Source organism: Schistocerca cancellata, chromosome 1 (assembly GCF_023864275.1).
Source record: "Schistocerca cancellata isolate TAMUIC-IGC-003103 chromosome 1, iqSchCanc2.1, whole genome shotgun sequence".
NCBI classification, from domain to species: Eukaryota; Metazoa; Arthropoda; class Insecta; order Orthoptera; family Acrididae; genus Schistocerca; species Schistocerca cancellata.
In genome coordinates, this window is record NC_064626.1 from 985625737 (window position 1) to 985652340 (window position 26604).

General features: G+C 39.3%; 1 protein-coding gene and 1 non-coding gene across 2 annotated transcripts in view; one reads left to right on the top strand and one right to left on the bottom strand.

The window, feature by feature from the left end:
* The window catches only part of LOC126088487 (flotillin-1), a 176294-nt gene that overhangs the window by 98254 nt on the left and 51436 nt on the right, over nucleotides 1-26604 (top strand). Inside the window, exons 6-7 of the mRNA XM_049906630.1 lie at nucleotides 17437-17567; nucleotides 17665-17749. Coding sequence (XP_049762587.1) covers nucleotides 17437-17567; nucleotides 17665-17749 — 216 coding nt within the window. The remainder of the gene's footprint in view (nucleotides 1-17436; nucleotides 17568-17664; nucleotides 17750-26604) is intronic.
* On the bottom strand, nucleotides 12167-12240 carry Trnat-ugu (transfer RNA threonine (anticodon UGU)). The gene has a single exon. It is a non-coding gene; the product is annotated as a tRNA-Thr (tRNA).

Genomic DNA, 26604 nt, shown 5'->3' on the forward strand with positions numbered 1-26604 from the left:
CAGAAATCACTTCTGTTTTACTTGATGACTTTGTCAGTTACTACAAACTGTGACCTCTCTGACAGGTAATCCCAAATGTACTCACATAACTGAGATGATACTCCAAAAGCACACAATTGGATTACAAGCTGTTTGTGAGATACAGTGTCAAAAGCCTTCTGGAAATGTAGAAAAACTGAATCAATTGTAGAAATACTGAATCAATTTGAAATTCTTTGTCCATGGCACTCAGCACTTCACGAGGGTAAAGAGCTAGCTGTTTTTCATGAGAATGATGTTCGCTAAATCCATGTTGACGATGTGTCAAGAGACCATTCCCTTGAGAGTAATTCATAATGTTCAAACACAATAAATGTATTCCAAAATCCTGCTGTATATTGACATTTAAGATGTTAGCCTGTAATTTAGTGGATTATTCCTATTGCCTTTCTTGAATATTGGTGTGACTTGGGCAACTTTCCAATCTTTAGGGATGGATCTTTAGTCCAGTGAACAATTGCACATGATTAATGACTACAGAGCTATTACATCAGCATACTCTGAAAGGAACCTAATTGATATACAATCTGGACTGGAGGAATTGCTTTTATTAAGTGATTTCAGTTGCTTCACTGCTTCAAGTTACTCATGTTGACAGCTGTTCTTGATTCAAATTTTGGAATATTTACTTAGTCTTCTTTGGTGAAGGAGTTTTGGAAGGCTGTGTTTAGTAACTCTGCTTTAACAGTACTGTAATCGATAGTATTTCCATTGCTATCAAGCAGAGAAGGCCTCGATTGCCGCTAGTGTACTTTACAGATCACCAGAATCTCTTTGGATTTTCTGTCATGTTTCCCTAAGGGGCCCCATAAAGCACCTAATGTTGGAGCTCCCAGCTACCAATACTCCCTCCCTCTGTGACTGCCCGGATCTTGCTGGCTGAGAGGGTTCCACTTAAACAGGACAAGTGACTGCATCTGCCGAACACTTTAGTGTAAACTGCAGAGTGGTCACATAGTGTAGATGTTTATGTTTGTACTTTTTTACTAATTCTCTAAACATGCCCATGCCCATGTTTATTCCTGCACCCTTCCAATTCTCTTTATCCATTTCTTTTATTGCTACAGTCCATTCTTTTATGAAACATTGAGCAGAACCATTCCATCAGGGGATCTCATTCTGTTTTGCTGTCTCCCCCTGCGTGTTTGGGGTTAGAATAGGCCTGAGGTATTCTTGCCTGTCATAGAGGTGACTAAAAGGAGTCTCCCACTTTTCAGCCTAAGTTCTGGTCCCCTTTTAGGGTTTTACCTCAAACTTTCAAAATTCTACAGAAGTGCGGACCATTTTGGGAAGGATGCCATATGTAGTGCACCAGATATTGATAGTGTGCTTAGATTTTCTGCACCTCTTATTGTTGTGGCTGTGCAACTCCACCCACAATTCAGCTATTTGGGTGAGGACACATTCCGGGGTATATCATTTTCTTCCATTCTCTGCTGTCCTCATATGCTCCAATGACAATATTGGATTTCTGTGCACCTAGTGTCTAGCACAGTAACCAGTCCATCGTGGTGGGGTTGTCAGGTACCCTCTTGGTCGTAGCCCCTGACGACACAGGGATCACACTGCTGATGTCTGAGCTGCAAACTCCCCACATATGCCAAGGAGTAGATGCCCATCTTATTGGGCCATCAAGACTCCCAGCAGTGGCCATCATGCCAGGTGGCCTTTGTTGTGGCTGGGTGGCACCTGTGGGGAGAGCACCTGATTGGAATGCATGGCATCAGGGAAGATGACTTACAATGAAGTGGACCAAGTCATTTCTTGGCGGTGACCAAATGGTGCCAGCAGTCTTTAAGAAGGGGAATGGAGGTTACAAAGCTGACAGGTAAGACCCTAAATCATTCCCCTCCCTAGCTAAACATAGAAGGAATGTAGCACTATGGAAAGAGAGAGCCTTATTCACCAAGGTATTTAGTCTGCAGCAGAACAGATGAGGACTCCTTTCTGGCTACAAAGCCTCTATTTTTTGTTGAAAAACTGGAGGACAAGTTTGGGGAAGTGGTTGCACTGTAGAAAATAAGAAATGAGCAGTCCTCATCCAGACAGTGTCCCCAGCCCAGTCCTGGGTGTCGCTGCCCTGTGACCAGCTGGGTGATATTTCTGTTCTCATCACTCCCCATAAAAGCCTCAACTTGGACCAGGAGATTATTTTCCATTGTGACCTTCTCTTGCACTCTGATGGCAAGCTCCACCCAGCTTAGAATGGCGAGGTGTTCACTTCATCCGGCACTTCTATAGGGCTGCCATTGCCTTCATCTTGGCCTTTGAGGGTGATTCATTGCCTGAAAACATCAAGGAGATGATATACTGTTGTGACATAAAACCATATATCCCTCCCCCTACGTGGTGCTTTGAGTGCTGGAAATTTGGCCACATGTCTTCCCGCTGCAATTCCAGCACCACATGTAGAGACTGCAGTTGTCTACTCTATGTGCACCTCCTCCCCCTGCTTGCCAGACTACAAAGTACTCCAAAAGGAGCAGAAAATTGAGGAGTACAGGCATCTAGATTGCAGATGTATCGAGAGGCTAAACAGAAATATGAGCGGTTGCACCCCATTCGTTTGACATCTATGTATGCTGCAGCTACGTCGACATCACCCTCATTGATGATGGTAGCCTCCTCACCTCTACCTTGAACAGTGGGCCCTCAGGGCCACCCTATTACATTACCCCCCCCTCCCCCCCCCCCCTTTGTGGTTGGGGGCACTTCTTCTTTCATTGCTCCCAAAACTTCTACTTTGGGAGCAATGCCTCCCCAAACACCGGGGACATCTGTCCCCACACCCCAGCTGGAGAAGCAGCAGCCTCCTCCAGCTCCTCTTGCATGGAATGTGTCCCTCGGGATTCTCCCTTCCAAGGTCTTCACCAACGCAAAAGTGGACACTCACCAGTGGCTGAGGGAGCCACAACCTGCTAGATGAAGGGCTTCACAGTCTTCTCCATACCTGAAGTTACTTCAGAGAAGTCCTCCAAGCAATTTCCTAAAGAAAAGCGAGAGAGCAAGCAGACGAAGTAGTAGTCTGCTAAGAAACAGGACACTCCAGTGGCCTGGTGGAAGACAGTGTGGGGAGTTGCCGGAAATCACTGCCGCCATTAGAGACTGTAGGCTAGCCCTCCAATGTCATTAGTGCCTCCCTTCCCTGCACCTCATTGCCATCAAATGGCTCCATCAGCTCATCAAATGACAGAAGCAGGCGTGTTGGGAATGCTACATCTCCAACATTGGCACACGTACCTCTCCTTTCCAGGCTTAGACCAAGCTCACACGCCATTACAGATACCAGACCCTTGCAGGTATACCTGGAATTTCCACACATGGAGCTGTAAGTGCTCATCCAGACGTAATCGCAGAGCATCTTGCCGAACATTATGCTTGCACCTCTGCATCTGAGAATTACTGTCCTGCCTTTTGTCTCCTCAAACAGCTGGTGGAATGACAGCACCTGTCTTTTGCTCTGTGTTGCCCTTCAGTGACTGGGAATTTCTCAGTGCCCTTGCCAAATGTCCTCCCACATCCCCTGCTTCAGACAACATCCATTTCCAAATGATTAAACACCTCCAGCACCACCTCCTTGCTGTCTTCAACCACATCTAGAGCGATGGCAAATTTCCGTTGCAGTGATGGGAAAGTATCATCGTCCCAGTGCTAAAGCCTGGAAAGAACCCACTAGTTACAGATAGCTATCATCCTATCAGTCTCACCAGTGTTCTGTGCAAGCTGCTCGAATGTATGGTGAGCTGGCAGTTGTATTGGCTCCTTGAGCTTTTTCGCAGTATCAACACATTATTGCTGTCTTTTTTGACATTACAAAAGCCTTCGATACCACTTGGCGACACCGCATCCTTGGTACACTGCACGTATGACGTCTCAGGGGCCCACTTCCAATTTTTATACAGAACTTTTTGTCGCTGCACACTTTCAGAGTTCGAGGCAGTGATTCACACAGTTTACCCTGCATCCAAGAGAATGGGGTCCCACAGGGCTCTGTACTGACTGTCCCACTATTTTTAATTGCCGTTAGTAGTCTCACAGCAGCAGTGGGGTCCTTAGTATCCCCTTCTTGTATGCTGGCAATTTTTGGATTTCCTTCTGCTCCTCTTCTATTGGTGTGGCTGAATGTTGGCTGCAGGGAGCCATACAAAAGGTGCAGTCATGGGCCCTTGCTCACAGCTTGCAGTTTTCAGCAACCATCATGCGCTTCTGTCATCCTCATACTGTCCATCCACATACGGTCTTTTCCTGGATGACCAACTCCTTAATGTAGTGGAGATTTACCGGTTTTTGGGACTGGTCTTCAACACCACTTAACTTGGCTACCCCATCTTTGTCAGCTTAAGGAAAAGTGCTGGCAGCATCATCAGTGTTGCCTTAGCCACACTGACTGGGGTGCTGATCACCTTACACTGCTGCAGTTGTAAAAGCCCTTGTGCAGTCCCATCTTGACTATGGGAGCCTGGTGTATGGTTCAGCAACGCCCTCAGCATTGCAGCTACTGGACCATATACGCCATTGTAGAGTTTGGCTTGTGATGGAAGCTTTCCGAATGAGCCCAGTGAACAGCCTTCTCATGGAAGCTGGATTTCATCTATTGCAGATCAGGTGACAACAACTGCTTCTGCATTATACCGCCCACATTCATAGTTTCCCTCACTGTCCCAATTACCAACTCCTTTTCCCTTACATGCCAATCCATCTCTTGAAATGGTAGCCCAGACCAGGGATTCCAATTGCAGTTAGTGTCTGGTCACTACTTATTGCACTCAACACTTTCCCTCTACCACCTTTCCTGCGGGCCCACTAACGTACACCTCCATGGTCCATGCCCCAGCCGCAGCTTTGTCTGGACCTATCTCAAGGCCCAAAATGCTCAGTTCCACCTGAGACCCCTGCACTGGTGATTTTTCTCTATTCTGAGCGAATTCCAGCTCAATGGATGATGGTCATGTTGGCTTCTCTTACACACATGCTGAACGTAATGAACAGTGCTCCTAGTTCGAGAGTGCAGTGTTTTCATTACACAGTTGGTAGTCATCTCTCGAGCTCTTGAGCATATCCGCTCCTGTGCAGGTGTGTCCCTCATTATCTGTAGTGACTCTTAAGCAGCCTACAAGCCCATGACTAGTGCTTCCCTCATCATCCTTTGGTGATGACTATCCAGGAGTCTTTTTTTGCTCTTGGAAACAGTGAACATTCAGCATCTTTCATTTAGAACCCAGGACATGTCAGGATCCCAGGCAATGAACTTCCTGACAGGCTGATGAAACAGGATACCATTGAACCAAAACTGGAGATTGGCCTGCCGGAGACTGATCTCCAATCGGTCTTAAGCTGTAAAGTTTTTGGGATCTGGGATACTGAATGGCGCACCGTCAGTACATAAAATAAATGACGTGTTATCAAGCAGATGTCAAATGTATGGCGGTCGTCCATGCAAACCATTTGCAGGGGCTCTGTTGTCCTTTGCCAGCTCTGCATTGGGCATACTTGGCTGACTCATGGTCATCTCCTCTATTGTGAGGACCCACCTAGGTGTTGCTGTGATTTCCACGTGACTGTTATCCACATCTTGTCGGATTGCCCAATTTTAGACGCTCTGCAGCGGACTTTTAACTTTCCCGCCACACTGCCAATGGTGTTGCGAGACAATGCCTCAGAGGCTGATATAGTTTCACATTTTATTCATGAGGGGGAGAGGGGGCTTTTATCACACTATCTGGGGTAGACATCTGGCCTTCTCTCCCAGGCCTCCATTATCCTTTCATTTTAACTCTTCCTCTCTCTTTCCTTGCTGTTTGTTCACTGTGGTGTTTGTTTTTTCCCTATCTGTATTCCTCTAGCCTTGTATCTTAGTTGGAGGTTTTAGTGTGTTGCAGAGTAGCTGGCTCATCCTTTTTTCTTCTTGTTGGTAGCCAGCCCCAGCCATCTGCTATATTCTTTTAATACCTTCAACTGCTTTTTTCCTTTTTCTCTGTATTGCTGATAATTCCCAGACAGTCATTAGTTTTCTGTGAGTTGATCCACTTATAGACTAAACAGTTCTGGACATATCAGTTAGCATCAACAGTTTAGTGAAATACTGTGTTGAAATATCATTTTACAATGTTGACAAGAGACATCCTGCACCATATACCAATCGTGTGGTTATGCAATGGTTTATCAGAGTACTACTGGAGATTTTTTGATGGACGGTAACCCATGTTCTGCAAGCTTAAGCTCATGTACCCTGACGAGCTGAAAGAGCACTTATCTGAAAAAATGAAAAACTGATGATCCAAAAGCACTGGTTCCAGTTCACTCAGAAACCACTGGCAGAACTCAACATACCAAAGTTTGTCTGCATGGTTTAACTTGTCCACAACAGTAAATTTGTAAGAATACATATAACTGATGTTTCAAGATGATGATCTCTTCATTCCCACTTGCAAAGAGAGATAGTGTTCCAATTTCATCATTTTGTTCCATGCTTTCCTTCGCTCGAGCAATGCTTTCTGCTGTTTGAACTCTTCAGATAGTTGTAGGTTTTATTTACTATGGAACCCATTTTGTGCCATTTTGCCACTGTTTTGCTTTGCAGATTTTGCTGGAAGTTTTGCCAAAATACTTCCAGTCTTACATTCTCGCACAAAAAGTTTTGCACATATTTTCGATGAATTGTGCTTTGCATAACAGTTGACCAAGAACAAGATCTGTTTTATGATTAGCACCATTTTGTGTTGCATTCAGTCAGTCATTAACAATGTGTGCTCTTCTCATTCACTCAGGACAGAGCATATGGGACATGTGCATGCATAGACACATGACAGCAACTAAGTAGTGCATTGAAATCATGGTTTCCAGCATTTTCTGTGGTGGGCAATTCTCCTGTTCATTAACAAATGTCATTTCCACAACATTAATAGAAGTATTTTCCAGTCTAGTTCTATTTTGCTCTTCCTGTACTGTTAGGCAACCAGTTCAGTAACACAATAAACAGTAAAAATAAATATACTGCAGTTTTTGAATGAAAATTACATGATCTAAATAAAATAATTATATTAACATTTGAAAAATTATTATGTTCTCTCATCAATAATGACATATTCAGAACAGCTTGGTAGGTGTAGTTGTTATACTACTGGGCAATCATTTCAACAATACATATATGATAGACATACAGATCCATACTACACAATGACTGAATGAAAATAAGCTGTTGATCTCTGGACATGGCTTCCTATTCAAATAATTATCTACAAAGTTCACTGTGTGTAGTAAGAGTTTGTGGGACAACTGAGAAACGCTCTGTATATTGAGTGGCTGGTGTTTGGTATTCTTAGTTGCCTGAATGGTGATCTAAAGTATATTTGTAGGTATACATGAAATCCATGTTGTGTTATTTCTATCAGTGAATAGCCAGTGTCTAAATATATAATTACCCTGGAATATTGTTCCTGGTGACATTAATAAATGGACATAAACAAAGTATGCTGCCTGACTGCTTTCAGCAGCCACATATAAAAATAAACGTTGTTGAACTTAAGTGGTAAGAGCTACATAACACAATTTCTGTTTAATGTACTGACTAACATGCTCAGCAAGAAATCTGGAACAGTCTGTTTTAGATGTTGGCTTACCCCATGTTCTCTTATTTTTGATGTTACATCCTCCCTTGTGCTGTGTATATTTCTTTTCCCTAGATATTTTGGTGTTATCTAGTTACAGAAAAACTATCAGTAATCTCAGTGATAATTTACTATGTCACATTTGTGCATTTACAGTAAAGATAATCTCAGCTCCGACTATCTAAGAAGGTATTATAATATAATAAAGAGGATATTTTCATTTGGTCACGTGACAGTGAGGTCTGTAGTGCATACTCAGGATAAAGGATCATTCATATATTTGTACAGAACTGAAGTTATCATTGTATTGAAACATGTGGTGGCAGGTAATGCTCCAAGTCAGAAGACAGTTCTTTAAGGATAGTGATAGATATACCTAAAGTGACTCACTGCTTTCTATTAATTGACTGTTTTTCTATTAATTGACTGTTTTGCTTCATACGCCATAAAATTTGTCAGTTTGTCATTACCTAAAATACGTTGTGATTTGCACAGTGAAATGCATAAAACTAATTGCAGAAAATTCTGGTTTGTGATGTTTTATCATTTAAATGTGTTGTTAAAGAAGTAATAGATTGTACATGTGGTGGAAAGTCCTCTATAGAATTCAAGTACACAAAATCTAATTTTCGCGTATACATAATAACTAAATTATGTTCAAAAGTACTGTTAGAGGAGACTGTTCTTAGACTGGTCAGTAATTATTAACACTGTATCTGTATTGATATAATTCTAAAAGGGTGTAACAGTAATATGCTTTCGTTCATTTCATAGAAGTCGGCTTAACAGCAGACTTATTAAATGCTTGTAATACTGTCTTTCAATTATGAGAAATCTTACCCTTTGAGCTGTCTCTAGCTCGTTTTCTGTATTTCATATAGGAAGAAATTGGTAAAAATATTTGCTTTTGTATATCATATGGTTCTTTTCTTTAATGACTAAATCTTTTCCTGTAATGGCTATTCTTTTCTATGACAGAGTTCTCTGTTTTCTTCTAGACAATAGTCTGCACTGTTCTGCTTTAGTTCTTGGAATAATTAATTTTGGGCTTATCATTCAACTGTTATTATCTTTAAATATCACCTCTCAACATGGAAAAAGTACTTACAATATGAATGCAGCAGCTCATGTATGTGTGTTGTGACCACTCCACACAATTTATGTTTTTCACAGAAAGGTTTGCTAATTCACTTTGTTACCCATCTCTTCTCTGTTGCTGTGCTGGTAACAAATTTTAGTGTATTTCAGTAGAAACAGCTGACAAAGATACAGAGGACTTTATCTAGAAATGTATTTGTATTTATAACTGACATTTAATGCATTTTAAACATCCCTTACATTGATGCGTTCTACAGTAATCTGCTGGACTATTAGTAATTACTGTAACTGATTTCCTCATTAATAATTGAATTGTCATGTTATCTGTTATAGATAATAGATTATCATGACATAAGAAATCATTTCAAACAAGATAAAGTTTAACATTTTTGGTGATGTGATAAGTATATAAATATCAGTTGTCCTTAAAAGTAATATTGATGGGGGAAGTTTGACTTATATTAACTTACAAAAGTTAAATAATACGTTTGTGCCATGTTATTGGTACTAATTTAGGAATCAACATAAATTATTTATCTCATCTTATCTGACAGATAACACCATTATGTTTATAGAATTTTTTTTTCCATTTTTGACCTTTATAGCCGACAAAAATAGTTAGCGAGCCAAAGCAGTCTTAGAAGATGAACATATGGAGTGCAGTTTGTGTATTTGTAAAATATTTTAACAGGTACTTTTTCAGTGTCAGTGATAAAATTAGCCAGTCAGTTCAGCAGAAAGCAAAACAATTCATGTAAAAAGCAATAGATAATTTTGTTCAATAACATTTCTTCTGCACCTCTATCTGAACTATGGGAAAAATGATATAGTCTCTAAAATGCAAGAGTTTAAATGAATGTATATAATACCTTCTGTCTACAGTTACCAAGAATAAAGTTATTTTAAATTATGCATTTTGGTTTTCTAGATGTTATGGATCCATCTTCAGGTGCTTTGACTCTTACAGTACCTACCACATAGAAGCATTCATCTAGGTGCCACAAGGGCCAAAGCATTGAAAACTGTTCCGCAGGATCCAAAATATCATGCTGCATAATTTAATATAAACCTTTTATGTTCAGTAAAAGGACCCTTCTGGAATCAAAATTGTTGCTGAGAGAATATCACATTTTTATTTGTGTTCAACAATTCTCATCTGAAACTTATACTTTAGTGGAATTGCAGGGTCTGCGATGTACTTGTCAGCTTCCTAAACTTAGGAGTTGTACGTCAAATGTATCAAATTATTTTTCATGACCATTCAATATTGTGTGTGCAGTTTTAACTGATTTCTAATTTATACCTGCCACAGCACATTCCGTGCTTATGTATTTTCCTTGTTCTGCAGTCCATGTTGGGCATGAGTCTATAATGTAACTTTTCTCCATTTATCTCTGTTTTCAGCTCTCTGTTACTATTATCAGATCACTGTTCTCTTTTGTTAAAGTTTCTTACACATACCATAACAGTTATTACCCAGAACTTTGTCAAGTTTGTCTTTCTTGTCCAAGTTTTGCCTTGACTAATTTCTTTATTAGCCTTGTTTTTGAAAGTCTTTCTACATGATCTGCCTGTCTAAGGTTTACTGCCTAGTTCCTGGTTCTTCTTAAAGCTGTTCTTTCTTCGCCTTAGTTCTCATTTATATTTCTCAAATTGCTTTTCTCTCATACATGCAGTTGTTTTCCGTATATGTTATCCCAATATTTTGACACACAAAATATCATCACCAGTAACACAGTTACTTTTATTTTTTATATGCAACTCAATGCCCATGACTCAAAGACTTGTTGGAAATGAATAAGTTTGGTTACCTGTAGCCATGTTCCTTTCACCATGAAATTATCATTTCTCTCCAGCACTTAAAACTTTTTCATTTACTGATTCACTCTTTCTGGTGTTGTGGATCCTACCCAATCAGTCCCCAAGATTTCCTGAAAATACCATGTGTTTTGTTTCATGTTTCAATTTTAGAAGCTGCTTTTCTTGTTAAAATGATAAAACTACTCTTTAGTAATTTTGAAACATATAAATTTGAAATACAGTAGTCAAGATTGGATACTAACACAGAGTGTTAAAAGCTGTAGTGTGTGAAGTTCTTAAAGCTTGAAAAAATCTGGTTTCTGTTGACACACACTTGGATTAAAAAGCATAAAGGGACAGGAACTATAAATGGTTTTTCAGTTTTTGTAAAACCTCATTATGGAAATCACTATCGATCCTGTGCTGGAATATCAATACTATGGAATTATGGTCATGTCACTAAGGCCAAGCAATTCATCAGAGATAAAGCTACAATAATGAGTTAAGGAGAAGAGAGAGCGGGAATGCCAGTTAGTAGAATCGTGATTCCTATCTAAAAATTCAAATTGCAAAATTATATTACTTGTCATTCAAGTTACATGTGTGTTGTTCATTTGTGTGTGTTGTCCTGGCATATAAAAGTCACATTGTGACAAAATGGTATGTGCTAAATGGAAGAAACGAAGGTCAAATCTACATAAACATCCATACTCTGCAGATCACTGTGAAATGCTTGGCAGAGGGCACATGCCATTGTGCCAGTTATTAGGCTTTTTTCTAGTTCCTTTCACATATGGTGCATGAGAAGAATGATTGTATACATGCCTCTGTATGTGCTGTAATTAGTTTGGCCTTGTCTTTGCAATAGCTATTGGAGTGATAGTAGTAGGTTATAATACATTCCTAGATTAATCACTTAAAGTTGCTCCAGAAACTTTCTAAGCAGGGTTTTCATGACACTGACCCATGGATCAGACAAACCTGTGACGTTTCATGCTGCCCTTCTCTATATACACTTATATGGAAATGGTGACTGTTCTTTCGGACACGTCCGAAAGAACAAATGCCATTGATGACCTGCAGCCACCAAGAACAAAATTAGATTTAATTTAACACCTTCATCTGCTGACAGGCGTTGATATATATCAATGGGGATAGGTGAAAATGTGTGCCCCGACCGGGACTCGAACCTGGGATCTCCTGCTTACATGACAGATGCTCTATCCATCTGAGCCACTGAGGGCACAGAGGATAATGTGACTGCAGGGACTATCTTGCGCATGCCTCCCCTGAGACCCACATTCTCACCTTGTATGTCCACATACTACATTCATAGCGTCCCACCCCAACACACTCATTACTTGTGGAAGACATTCTTACCAAGTCCCGTAAGAGTTCTGTGAATATGTGTGCATTTGCACTGAAGAAGAAGGTCATGGGTCACGGCCAGTATTGACAGAACTATATACTTATATGGATAAGGTGTCTGTTCTTTCGGACAAGTCCAAAAGAACAGACACCATTGATGACCTGCAGCTGCCTAGAATGAAATTAGAATTGATTTAAAACCTTCAGCTGCTAACGGGCATTGATATATATCAACGAGGACAGGTGAAAATGTGTGCCCCAACCGGGACTCGAACCCGGCATCTCCTGCTTACATGGCAGATGCTCTATCCATCTGAGCCACTGAGGCTCCTTTTGGAACATAAAAGGGCAGCAGTAATGACCTCCCATTGGTTCTACTGGCAGCAAAACATTTCACTTCATTCCATGTCTTAAGTCTTTGAGAGGTTCTTCTCTCACCATTTTTTTCAATGTCTTTCTTTGGAGGCCACTTCTCCATGCTTCTTGTGGGTTCCAATCCAGTGCTGTCTTTTCAGTAGCTCCATATTCTTTGCATATTGTGTGACCAGTCCATCTCCATTTCCTTTCCTTTATTTGCTCAAGAATTGGTCACTGCTTTGTCATTTCCCACAGTTCATTTGATGTTACATCTGGCCATCTCACATTTATAATTTGCCAAAGACACTGGTTAATAAAGACTTGCAGCTGGTTTACAGTCATGTTTGTTACCTTCTATGTTTCAAAACTATACAGGAAGACTGGCTTTAAATTTCTGTTGAACAGTCACAGCTTGGTTTGTCTTGATATGTTCTTATTGTGCAAGACAGGATATGGTTGTACAAAGGCTCCATTTGCCTTCAGTATCTCAATCTTTATATCTTCCTCTGCCTCTCCATCTTTACAAATGGTACTTCCTAGAATACAAAGGTATCTACTTGTTCAAATTCATTTCTATACACTGTTCGCTTTGTCTGTTTTTCAGATTGCATTCTCATTTTTTGAGTTTTCTGAGCATTTACTTTTAGTCCTACAATTTTTGTTTCCTCTTGCAGTCTTTACAATTTTTGCTTCCTCTTGCAGTCTTGCCAGATTTTCTTTGATGTCAAGATATCTTTGCAAGAACAGATACAGATCAGCAGCAAAATCAAGGTTTTCAAGCCTGTCTTGCATTCCCCATTGAACACTTCTTCTGCGACCAACAACACTCTTTCATTATACTGTCCATCACCAACAGGAACAAGGTTGGTGACAAAATACATCTTTGCTTCAGCCCAGCATTTGTTTGCATAGGTTCAATAAATTTCCCATTGTGCAGTACCCTACATTGGTATCCCTCATGCATTGCTTTAACAATATTGATAATCTTTGATGGCATTCCATTTTCTTCTTCAATTAAGGGAGTCAAATGCCTTTTCAAAATAAATAAACATAAGGTAGAATGTGTTCTGCCAGTCTGCACTCTGGTCAAGTATTATACCTAGTATTGATGAGATTGACACAACTTTGATGTCTTTGACTCCAGCTTGATCTTTCTTAGCCATGCATCCACAGAGTCCTTAAAATGATTTAGCATTAATCTGCATAGTACTTTACTTGGTACAGAGAGGAGGGTGATGGCTCGCCAGTTATTACAGCTGGTAGCATCCTCTTTCCTTGGCAAATTAATTATCAGTCCGTCTTTCCAATCCTTTGGTAGTTTCTCTTCTGTCCATGTCTTCTCAAACAATGAATGCAGTAGGTTCACAAGGGTGTCAGTGTCTGCTTTAAGCATCTCAGGTGCAATATTATCCTTTCCTGGATCCTTCCCATTCTTTATGTGTTTGAGGGTTATTTTGATTTCAGCATTTCAACATGGTATGTTTACGTTGTCTCTTATTGACATCTGATACCTTTCATTGTTTCACCCATTCTTCGGATTGCTTCATGTTAGGCACTGGAGAAAGACGTCTCCATCTTTTAAACGGGACTGCTACGGTCGCAGGTTTGAATCCTGCCTCGGGCATGGGTGTGTGTGATGTCCTTAGGTTAGTTAGGTTTAAGTAGTTCTAAGTTCTAGGGGACTTATGACCTAAGATGTTGAGTCCCATAGTGCTCAGAGCTGAGCATCTTTTAAATTGGTCTCCTGCTGTCAACAATTGACACTCCTTGCTTTTCCCAGATCTGTTCTTGTCCGAAGCTTTTTTAACATTATAGTGATTTTGTATAGTTCTTTAGTGTCTCCCATTGCTGTGGCTGTCTCTGCCCTCATAGCTTGTTCATCATCCACTTTATATCATTCCTCACACTTCTCTTAATAGAGTCACTAGCTCTGTACTCAGCTTGTATCAGAGTTTTCTTTTTCATTCTTTTACTCATATTTAATTTGCTTTAATATCTTTTCTACAGTTTATCAAATTCCGTGTACTCTCAGACATTGAATCTTTCTCCAGATGGTTTTTAAAGTCAAGGATCTGTCCACTCACATTGCAGTAGATGTCCTTAACCTGAGTCCATGCGTCATCAACATTATTTTCATGATTTTCCTGTGCTGCATGGAACAACACACAGCTGTTTCTTAGCTCAATATGGAATTATTCTTAATTTGCTGTTACTGTGTTCTGAATTTTCGCACATATATATTTTGTTCCATTATTTAAAGTCTGTATTTGTAGCCATGATTTTCAATTTATATTTGTGACAATAATGTGGTGATCACTGCCAACATTGGCTCTACCTTTACTTCTGACATCCATCACTGATCTAAATTTTTTGCTCAGTGCTACAAGATCAATTTGATTTTCCATTCTGTGGTCAGGGGATACCCATGTAACCTTATGGCAATTTTTGTGTGGAAGTACTGTACCTCTGATCATCAAATTGTGACTGACACAGAAGTTTGAAAGCATATCAACATTTTCATTCATTTCTCCAATGCCATGGATTCCCATCATATGCTTTAAGCCTTCATTGTTGTTTCTGACTTTTGCATTTAGTTCTCCCAGAATGTCAAGATATCTCTTGCTGGTCCTTTTAATGATGTTCCTTAAGAAGTGGTAAAACTATATATGTACAGAAAAAAAATTGTTCAGCATCTGAGGTTTCCACAGCAGTGTAGCATTAGATAATTGTGATATTACAAAGTCTGGTCTTATTAAAGCATGCCATTAGTAATCTTTCTGGAACTGGTTTCCATCTTATAAGGTTCATTTGCTCCTTTGATTAACAGAGGTCTAACCCCGTTTCTGTGCTCTGTATATTCTTCAGCAGGTAGAGGGTATAAAAAGGTATATCCATCTTGTGTTTGGATTCCTCCAAAATCTAGCCATCTCACTTCACCAAGGCCAGCCCAATCTGTACTTCATCTCCAATGTAATTGGTACCTTCTTTCTGATTTGACATTCCAGAAACCTATTTTTGTTGTCTTTTTCATACCAAAAGTCTTCAATTTTGAGCCTGTCCAGCTGTGTTTTAATGTTATTTCTTTAATCATGTCTTTACAGTGACTGGCCTACAGTTCCTTCGTCAAGTGGCAAGGCAGGCACCTCAGAACCTCCACTTTCTCAGTTTTCTTTTAAGAATTTACTTCTCTAGCTGGCTTCCCTATGCCTAAGAGCGCCCCCCTCCCCCCCCCCCCCCCCCCCCCACACACACACACACACACACATACCTTGTTTATAATTTGAGATGACAGGAAAAGGACAGATTAAGGACAGGTTGAGGATAGAAGAAGAATACTAATGGGCCATTGTAGGATACACTTCATCGGGCTCCTCCTTTTTGGGTGGCCCTGCTGGAAGCAAACCACCTCATCTGCACAGACAGTGCTACTTTAAGGCAGTGTCCCCTAAGCAGGGGATTTATGGTCGATTAAGGTTAAAAGAAGGCTCAAATGCAGTGTAGAATCTGATATGGATTCCATTGTGCCCTGGAACTTAGTTCAGTTGAAGCCACCACCACCACCACCTTTGCAGTGGTGTGAGAAATGTAAAAATTGTGTGCAATGTTTGCTTTTACTTTGTTACTGTCAGTTTCATTCCCTGTCTCACCTGCAAGTGTCTGAACACTTAACTTTGGTACCACTAAAAGCCTTTACATATGACCAGATTTCTTTAGGTTTTGTGAGAGATCCTTCAGTGGTGTTGTGCTAAGTTAGTCATTCGAGGTTTCATGCATTGCCCTCATGATGTCCAAACACATTTCATTGAGACTCCCCCTATCTACCGCGCGACAGCAGGTTCGAATCCTGCCTCGGGCATGGATGTGTGTGATGTTCTTAGGTTAGTTAGGTTTAAGTAGTTCTAAGTTCTAGGGGACTGATGACCTCAGAAGTTAAGAGAGTCTCCCTATCTATTGCCGTAGGCTTTCTTGCACATGTTATGTAGTAGTCTCTGGTTCTTTAGTTTCTATACAGTTGACTATACACCTTGGTGGGTTCCTCCCATCATACTGTTCTACTAAGTATTAAGTGTATTGTCCATAAATCTCCTAAACCTGAGCCATAGCTCTTTTACATGCTCCTCTTCAGATACAAATGTCTTGAGTTCCTTTTACAGATATGACACTGCTGCCTTTTTATCTAGTTTACTGAACATATAAATTCTTCTATTATTTTAGCTGCCTTCTGTACTTTGGTAATCATTGTCGCTATAATTGCCACCATTATTCTCCAATTCTGTTATTATCAGTTCTGTTCAGAGGTTTCATACACACAGTTCATCCAATTGCTCCTCTAGCCTTTCAGTGTAAAAGTATGGTGATGAAAAGTTCTGGTATAATGTAAATAATTTAGGAGTAAATAATAGAGGTGTTGAGTTTTTGATAGGCACATAAGAAACACTGAGAACTTGATAGTTTTTGGATGAATCCATTTTCAAGGCAACACACACACACACACCAGCTGTACAACTACACTGTGTATTCAGGTTACACATTCTAACTGCACAGGGGGAAAGGGGGGGGGGGTGAGTGTGTGTGTGTGTGTGTGTGTGTGTGTGTGTGTGTGTGTGAGAGAGAGAGAGAGAGAGAGAGAGAGAGAGAGAGAGAGAGAGAGAGAGAGTACTCTTGCTCAAAAAGGGATTTGTCTGAAAGGTAGCAGGTTTACAGTCTTGTTCCAGTGCCTATGGATGACTCAATGCCTTCATTATTTTTTAAGTGGTTATTCCTAAATTATTTACTGAATTTTTCAGTTCATAAATCTCCTCTTTGATCTCTTCACTCAGTCAGGTGCTATTTATAAATCTCTTTTGATCTACAGAACTATATGACTTCCCTTTCTCATCAACATATCTCTCTCTCTCTCTCTCTCTCTCTCTCTCTCTCTCTCTTACTCTCTTACAGACTCATATTTTCATTCATTCTCGTTCTCCTGGTGTTCAAAGCCAAAATTTTGTTCTTAATTTGTCTGTCGGCCTTACTTGATTGTCCCAATTTCAGCATTTGGTTAGTAGACACTCTTCTTTTGGTCCACTAAGTGTCTCATTGTCGTTTGATGCACCATGGACATTGTAGTTGTTTATGTGGCTTGTAGTTATTTTTAATATTCTGTAGTTCATTTTATTTTTGGTAGGGGTATCTGAAAAGCTTGGGTATGGCCAGGACAGCTGAAGTTAAGAGGGATGCTCGCATTGGTGAAGCTGAAGCAAGGAGAGATGCCCAAATTAAAGAAGCTATTGCTGAAGAAGAACGTATGGCTGCCAGGTTAGTTTTTTAAGCAATTGTTGTAAATGTTTCTGGAAATAATGTATTATTGTATGACAAAAGAAATCCAATATATTTAATCTAATATGTATTACAGATTTCTGAATGATACAGAAATTGCAAAAGCACAGAGAGATTTTGAGCTCAAAAAAGCAGCATACGATGTTGAAGTCCAAACAAAGGTAAAGGTCTATTACGTATTACTTTACATTTAAGATTACAGCTATGTTGATTTACTCTTCACAAATTAGCTTCCTGTAGTTCATGGCATGTCATAGTGGAATGTGAATCTCAACTGATACTGTTTTATTGTATTTTTCACAAACTTTGTGATGTGTGGCTGAAAAAATGAAATGAATCAATGTTGTTTACAAGACAGTCACTGTATTCCCCTACAGCAATATGTGTACTGTGTGTTTTAACTTAACTTTTAAATTGTACTGTTTCTTATGTATTTCTGACTTATACCTAGTCCCCTCGTTTGATCCAGGATTCTTGTCTCCTCCAAGTTACTTCTGCTATCTTTCCATATCTCATGAATTTTTCTCCCTTACTCCTCAAGAGAGATTAGCTGTAATTCCAAGCTCAGATGATTGATGCTCACTATGCCCATTATGCTTCAATTAAGCTATAGCATCCTTCAGTCCTTCAGTTGTTTGAAGTAGTTAGCACCAAAGACTTCCAGACATTTCTGTCCGGGTGCAGGTTTGGTGTGCAGTGTAATAGAGTAGATCTTGAAAAAGGTTTAGTTTAGTAAAAATACTTAATCAGTATAAAATCCAGTTTAGGAAAACAGCCTAAAAGTGACATTTACTACACTACATGAAGTGTTCATGTGGTGATATCTGAAGATAGATGTAAAATACAAAGAAAGCACACAGAAAGCCATTTCTGTATGTGATAGAACACTGAGCAAATGCACACACTAATTCTGGCATTGGAGAGCGCTGCCCAACTCACTGTCACAAAGAAATACCAAACACTGAACACTTTATTTAGCACCAGAAGAATGAATAATAATCAGTTTCTATAATAAATTGTCATACATAACAAAGATGGCATTAGCCACACTGTCATCCTGTTCATAAGTACTCTTTGTTACTTCTTCTTCCTCTTGTTCCAAGTAAGGTGATGCAGTGGTGGTGAGACACTAGAGTCATATTGGGGAGAACAGCAGTTCAAATTCCTGCATAACTACCCAGATTTCCATTTTAGTGATTTTCCTAAATCAGTTAAGGGGTTAAGGGGAATGTCAGGTTGGTTACTTTGAAAGGACACAGCTGATTGCCCCCCCCCCCCCCCCCCAAATCCCTCCTTGGCCAGAGCTTGTGCTTTGTCTCTAATGACTTCATTGTTGATGAGAGATTAAACCCTAGTCTTCCTTCATTTCTTCTTACACTTGTAAATTTCTAGTTTGTCTCATAAACTAAGAGCATACCCCTTGTGTATTTATGGAGAAGGCACATGCTGTCTCCAATGTGGCCTACAATGTGCCCACTCTTGGCTAAATAGGCTGGCAAAAGTGCCAGCACTTAGTGGCTGCAAATCCTCGTTAAATCTCACATTGACAGAATGTGACTGACTACAGTAATCATAGTAAATTTTGTACACTCTGTAGAGATGGGTAAAACCATTCTTTTCAGAGATTGGATAAGAACTGCTCACTCTCTGGAATGAATTAGCTGCTTTTTGTGACTCACAAGTCACCATTCACTCACAAAAGTAAATGAAAGAAAGGCGCTTCATCTTTTTTAATTCAGGTTACTATAGCAGCATTTTTATCGGATTTGGTCCTATTTTGAAAGAACATAGATAGAGAAGTAATAAGTTTATGTTAGGTCCCTAGTAGTTCCGAGATTTATAAGTTCTATATTTCATCTGCTTTAAATATTTAAAATATTACAAAAAATTCCTAATTGCTTCTTATCAAGTGGGACAGTAATATACGAATGCATAGTTTCATGGCGATATATAATGATAAAATTTTATCAAGCTTCCAACCAAAACCAGTGGTTTAAATTCCACGAGCTTTCAGCCGAGCTCTCCTCAGCCATTGTCAATTGGTGACTGTCAAATGGTTGTTGCTGCTGTCCTTATATAGCTGCACTGTCATCAGTGACATCACTGGTGCTCACTCCAGTGCCATATATGGTAATGTTTTCATCGTGCGGTTGCTGCACTTGCTTCAACTTCCGATGGCTGGGTTCCAAGCTGTGCTTAGCTGCAGGCCGCCATCTTTATTGACGGGGTTGTCAGAAATTTTTAACTCAATCACCTCTTTTATAACACTGTCCCAAAAACTGGTAGTTCATGTAATAACAGATGTCTCAGCAAATGCAGCACGGTGTCTGTTTTGTAAAGCGTGTTCCGCCACTGCTGATTTTTCAGGATACCATAGGTTTTGTATTCCACACAACACTGTTCAATAGTACATACAATCTGTCTGAGATGCAACCCCACCTCAGAGAAGGAGATAGGGTGGTGCAGTGTCATTGTTCATGCAGGTTCCCAGCAAAGACTCTTTAGATTTGCTCTCTCAGTTGTTTGAAGACACTGTAGTGGATTTATTTAAGCACACTCTGACATCTTTGTATTTTTTGTGTGATGGAGATTATTTTAACCAGATAGACGGCATTGCGATGGGAAGCCCATTAGCTCCAATTATAGCCAACCTCTTCATGTAGTACTTTGAGAACACCACCCTGGACACAGCTCCTGCAAAACCTGGTTGTTTTTATCATTACATCGATGACACCTTCGTTGTGTGGCCTCATGGGCATGAAAAGCTGGGAGAATTTTTCAACCACATCAACAGCATCAATGATAACATCAGATTCATGATGGAAGTAGACAGATGGTGCTTAGCCTTTTCTAGATGTTCTTGTCTGTCGGAAAGAAAATGGGTGTCTCAGCCACAGTCTTTATCAGAAACCCACCCACACAGACAGGTATCTGCATGCTAGCAGCTGTCACCATCCTTCACAGAAAAGTTCTGTTCTGAGGACATTGTTGTATCGAGCAGAAACTGTTTCAGATGCTGGAAGCCTTCTGGAGGAACTGAGCCTCTTGCGGAAAGTCTTCAAAGAAAATGGCTACAACAACAGCCAGATTTTGCAGGCCATCTTGCTGAACAAAACACAAGCAAAAGATCTCAGATGAGGGCTTGAAGAAGCTTGCATTCTTGCTGTTCTGTGGCTCAATAACAGGAAAGATTAGCCAGCTTCTAAAGAAGCATAAAGTCAATACAGTTTTTAGAGCACCGACTAAAATTTGACAGCTAATGCGGCCTATGAAAGACTATGTGGGACTCAGAATGCCATGAGTATATAGAATACTGTGTGGGTGTGGACAGTTCTATATCAGACAGACTATACATACTATTGAACAGCACCGTGTGGAACACAAGAGATGTTTTCACCTGTGGTATCCTGAGAAATCAACATGGCGGAACATGCTTTAGAGAATAGACACTGTATTGCATTTGCTGAGACATCTGTTATTATGCAGTCTACTAGTTTTTGGGACAGTGGTATAAAAGAAGGGAACAAGTTAAAAATTTCTGACAACACCCTCAATAAAGACTGTGGCCTGCAGTTAAGCAGAGGTTGGAACCAGGCCATCAGAAAGTTGAAGCAGGTGTGGCAAGCACGCCATGAAAACATTACCATATATGTCGCTGGAACGAGCACCAGTGATGTCACTGAAGACAGTGTGGCTGTCGAAGAACAGCAGCAGCAATCATTTGACATCACCACTTGACAACGGCCAAAGAGAATTCAGCCAAAAGCTCATGGATTTTAAACCACTGCATGCAACTGGAAGCCCGAGAAAATTTTATCAAGTGGAACAGTTTTAAAAGCATGAATGATTCTTGTTATGTTTCCATGCAAAATTTGAAGACAAAATACAAATATAAGAATCATAACCTAATTGTAATTAAGCATCTACATTGAATCGTTTAGATAAATATGACAATATTATTGCCAAAGAAGACAAAATTAGTCAGTATGATGATTTATAAATGAAATTTGACCTATTTTGCTCAAAGTGACTTAGTTTCTTTTCTTGGTGTATAGGTGTCTTGCTTTTGAAAAGATACATGTACAGGGCACTGATGTAGCTGGAATGCATAATATTTTAGAACCAATTGGTATAGTGTTGGCTATAACAATTTTCTGGTTTCCCACTAGTTTAACGGATTACTTTTTCTAGAGAAATATGCCTCAAAAAATATTTGTCTAGTTCAACAATTGCTGCACATTTCAGGTCAGGACTTCTTTACAGCTAAGAATACGTTCCAAACAGCTATTCATATTTTATACGCAACACCTAAGATGTGTACTCTGTATCTTCAAAGAAAACAGAAGTTATGATTTTCAGGGACCAGGAGCCAGTTACCAGCATTGTAGTAATAAGGAATCAGAAAATAGAAAGAGTAAACTCATTCAGTATCTTAGGAAATACTATCTCATTCATGACTGTAACTTACATAAAAAAGACTAAAAAAATTTTAATTACATTAAGAGAACCATCTATAGAACCCTCAGAACTAAAGCAGGAAATGTCGGTGAAGACTAGTAAAGTCAAATATGGGAAACAATGTGTAGCCGCACATTTTTGTACAGTGTTAGGAAGGAGTGCTATGAAAAACGTACTAGAAATTCCAGCTGATGGGGTTGAGTATAGGTACTGGAGTATGTTTGGAGGTCACTTTTGTACGCTTGTCTTGAATAACTCAAAAAATGTGGCCTCTAGCAAAAATGTATTTTGGTATAAAATTAAACTCCATTACATTTCATACAGAAAAGGTTATTTATTTACTTGGTAGGACTAATAGTTCATGCAAAGAATGTGAGAGAATACTGAAATCTTGCACGATATGCCTTGTAGCTTTTGTAGTTGTTGCCAATTTGAGGTTGTTTCATGACTTGATAGAAAACAGGTGTCCTACATCAAATGGTTCTTATCAGCTTCCTGTATGCTACTGTGGTATGTTGTAAAGAATTGTCATTTACCCTTGTATAATGCGACAAAGTGTTTCCTCCATTAATGCAGTCTTCTGGAAAACTTTCCTTTCTTCATTTTTTATTCTTTTCATGGCTGAGAAAAATTGTGCACATTAGTAAGAATGGAAAACCGTGCATGCACATTGTCTATAGCACATGTTTTTGCAGCTTGGGAAATGTCTCCTTCACCATGTGACATGGAATCATTGTCTGCCACAGACTCTTTGTCCTGCTCACTATTGTCAACAGAGAGACATTTTGGATCAGATGAGCTACTGCTCCTTTTTTTCCAAGTCACTGACAGCCCACTTCTTAAAAGGATCTGACTCTTTGAATTGATTCCAAAGCGAATCACCCATCTTTAATACTGTGAAGCCAGTAAACATACCACATGTACTTCCCAACTGATGTTAAATTAAAAGATTCAGTGTGTTTTTAACTTGAATGCTGCATATAATATTAGATTTTCTGACATAAAATTTAAAGGCTTGCTTTCTTTTTATTATATTTTCCATTGTATTCTCTGAGTCTGCGCAGGCCTGTTAAGTTGGAGAATTTGTGTTGTCATATTCTGTAAGAATCATATGAAATCCTGTAGAAAGTAACAACACAGAGATTTAGGTGTGCAGTTTCATCTATAAGAACAGTATTATTACAGAAGCAGTTGAAACTAAATTAGCAAGTGACTTTATAAAAAGAGATGGGGATTTTTGCTTAAATTTTGCTAGGAACCCTGCTCTCTCTTGCTAGTCAAATAAGTGGGGTTGGAATTAATGCTTCTTACTCATGTGCTGGTGATTAATATCCACGCTAGATAACATCTAACATTGATCACCTTCAGTTGTGTGGAGGCACTAGTTGTTTACAGTGTGTGTTATCTTTCTGGATATGCCCCACATATTGAAGTTCTAAATTTCCATGCACAGTATTCTCTCATTGCACCTGTGGGCTGTGGATGTGTCAAAATTTCAGAGGTTGTTGAAGATAGCACCCGGCTGCATTTCCAAATATTGTTTTATTTATTTATTTATTCCATGTGATCTGATGGTACACAGAGTGTTGCAGATGTCGGAAAATGTCATTTAACATTGTTAACATGTATTAATGTAAGCCTATAGTATTCTAATGTATTATATTGCTCAATGTTTTCAATTTAGCACAAACAGCAAGATTACTGATCTAAGTATTCATTTACAGAGTAAAAACAGTGACACAACAAATATGACTTCACGGCTTTGCTAAATTTTATGTTGTCTTCGATGGACTTAATACTAGTGGGAAGATTGTTGAACAGTTGGAGGCCCATGTGGAAAACTCCCTTTTTACACAGTTGAGTGTTTGTACATATAACATGCAGGTTTGCGTTTTTCCTGGTGTTGTGTTCATGTATTTCATTATTTTTTACGACTCTGGGGTCAGTTGGCACTATATGTTTTCTGAAGAATTTTAGAGTCTCAAGAATGTAGAGGCAAGGCAGTGTAAGGATTTCTAACTTTCTGAAGATGGGTTTGTAGGAGTCTCTGGGTTTGCTCCCATTAATAATCCTCAATGCTCTCTTCTGGATTCTGAATGTGCTCAGAGCAGTTGGAGCATTTCCCCAGAATATTACACCATATTTTATGTGGGCTTGTATATAAGCATAGTATGTACTGGTTAATGTTGTCTGGCTAGCACATGTTTTCAGTACACTCAATGCATAACAGCCAGTACAAATCCTGGCATTTACCTTTCCTGTATGTGTATTCCATTTCAGGTTATCTTGAACCCACAGACCTAGGAATTTGAAAACAGTGTCGGTATCTATTGACTGGTAATTTATAGTGACAGATGGCTCAGAGGAATTTGCATTTTGTGTTGTGTGGAAGTTCATGGAAGCTGTCTTTTTGGTGTTGATAGTTAATCTGTTGATTTTTGCCCAGTTGCTGAGTTGATCAGTAGCCACATTCACAGCTTTTTGCACCGCCTCTGTATTCTCCTCTTTGAGGAGTACAATTGTGTCATCAGCAAAAATTATTGTTTTGTGTGCATCAACATTCAGGCCCAAGTCATTAATATACAGGAGGAAAAGTAGGGGTCCCAATACTGAGCCCTGTGGAACACCTTGCTTTACAGTTTTATTACTTGATAGTATTTCGGTTATTGAGTTGCTTTGTCTATTAGTATATTTCATGCTGACTCTCTGCATCCGATTGTTTAGGAATGTAGCAATCCAGTTGTTTGCAATTCCTCTGATACCGTAGTGTTCTAATTTTTCCAGTAATATTTTGTGGTCAACAGTGTCAAAAGCCTTTGACAGATCCAGAAATATGCCTGTTGTGGGTTGTTTTCTATCTAACAGTTCTAAAAGCGTATTTATGCAATCATATACTGCAGTTTCTGTAGATTTGTTGCTTCTGAACCCATGTTGAGCTAAACTTAGTAAATCTTTTTTTTTTTTTCAATGAAGTCCATCATTTTTTTGGACATTATTTTTTCAAAAACTTTAGAAAAGCAGGATGAGATTGAGATAGGCCTGTAGTTATTCATATCTTTATCATCACCTTTTTTGAAGACAGGAATTACTTTAGAAAGTTTCAGAGCTTCAGGGAAGATACCTGCCTGGAAAGAACAGTCACAGAGGTGAGTTAATGGTTCAGCAATTGTGTGTTCACAATTTTTGATTACAGCTGCTGGGATACCATCAATTCCAGCTGAATATGAATTTTTTAACTCTCTGAGGGCTTTTGAAACATCATTTTCAGTGACTTTGGTAATGAAAATTGACTCTGCACATGTGTGATATTTTTGGTTTGCTGGCTGGTAATTTGTGTTAGGATTATTTTGGACAAGTTTTTCAGCTATGCTTGTAAAGAAATTGTTGAATGAGTTCACCACTACTTCGGGATTAGATATAGATTCATTTTGGAGTTTGATTTCTATGTTCGTATGTGAAGCTTTCATTTCCCCTCTTTCCCTTTTTATGATATTCCACATTGCTTTTACTTTATTGCTGGATTTGTCAATGTACTCATCATTCTGCATCCTTTTTGCTTGTCTTATCACTCTTCTTAGGATACATGTGTAGTTTTTATAGTATTCTGTTAGTTGGGGGGAGTCACTACTTTATTTACATAACACGTGGAGTATTCTTTTATGTTTGCAAGAGATTTTTATAGCTGGTGTAATCCAACTCTTGTTTCTATTATTATTTATTCTTACTGGTTTTTGCGGAAAGGCCTCTTCAAAGTGGTGGATCATTTTGTCAAGAAATATGTTGAATTTCGTGTTGACATCTTTGACTGTGTACATCTCTGTCCACTTTTCTTTACTAAAGAGGGCATTTAGCTTGTTCAAGTTCTCTTGGGTGAAAAACCTTTGTAAAGTTTTAGGTGGGACTGGGTTTGAGGTATCTTTGCTAACATCGACCTTTAGAATGACAGCTTGATGGTCACTGAATCCTGCATTGTATACTTCTAGAGTTGGGTTAAGTTTATTTCTATTTGCAAAAATTTGATCTAGAGCTGTCTTGGATGTGGGTGTTATTCTAGTGGGCTCGTTTACAAGGCCATGCAGATTATAAGTTTTTGCAATGTTAATCGATGTTTCCCTGTTTCTGTTGTGGGTGAGAAAGTCTATATTAAAGTCACCACATACAATCACCTCCTGTTTCCACTGACTTATTTTGGATAGAAACAAGTCCATTTGTAACAGAAAATCATTAATACTACTGGAGGGGGGACGGTAGATTGTAGCTACAATTAGATTTAGATCTGTAAGCTTTATGGCTGCACATTCAAAGATCTTATCTGCTCCTATTTCCTTTAGGGTAGGAAGTGGGCTACATTCAATGTGTTGTTTGATGAAGATGGCAACCCCACCATGTCCATCATTTGATCTGGAGTAGTGTTCACACAATTTGAAGTTGGGTAGTGAGATTAGCTTAATTTGATGATGAATAGTTCGGAACAATGTACCAAACACTGTACTTTCAAATATCATTAGGGAAAACTGTATGTATGTGGGGATGGGGAGGGGGGGTTGTTTTTACTTTA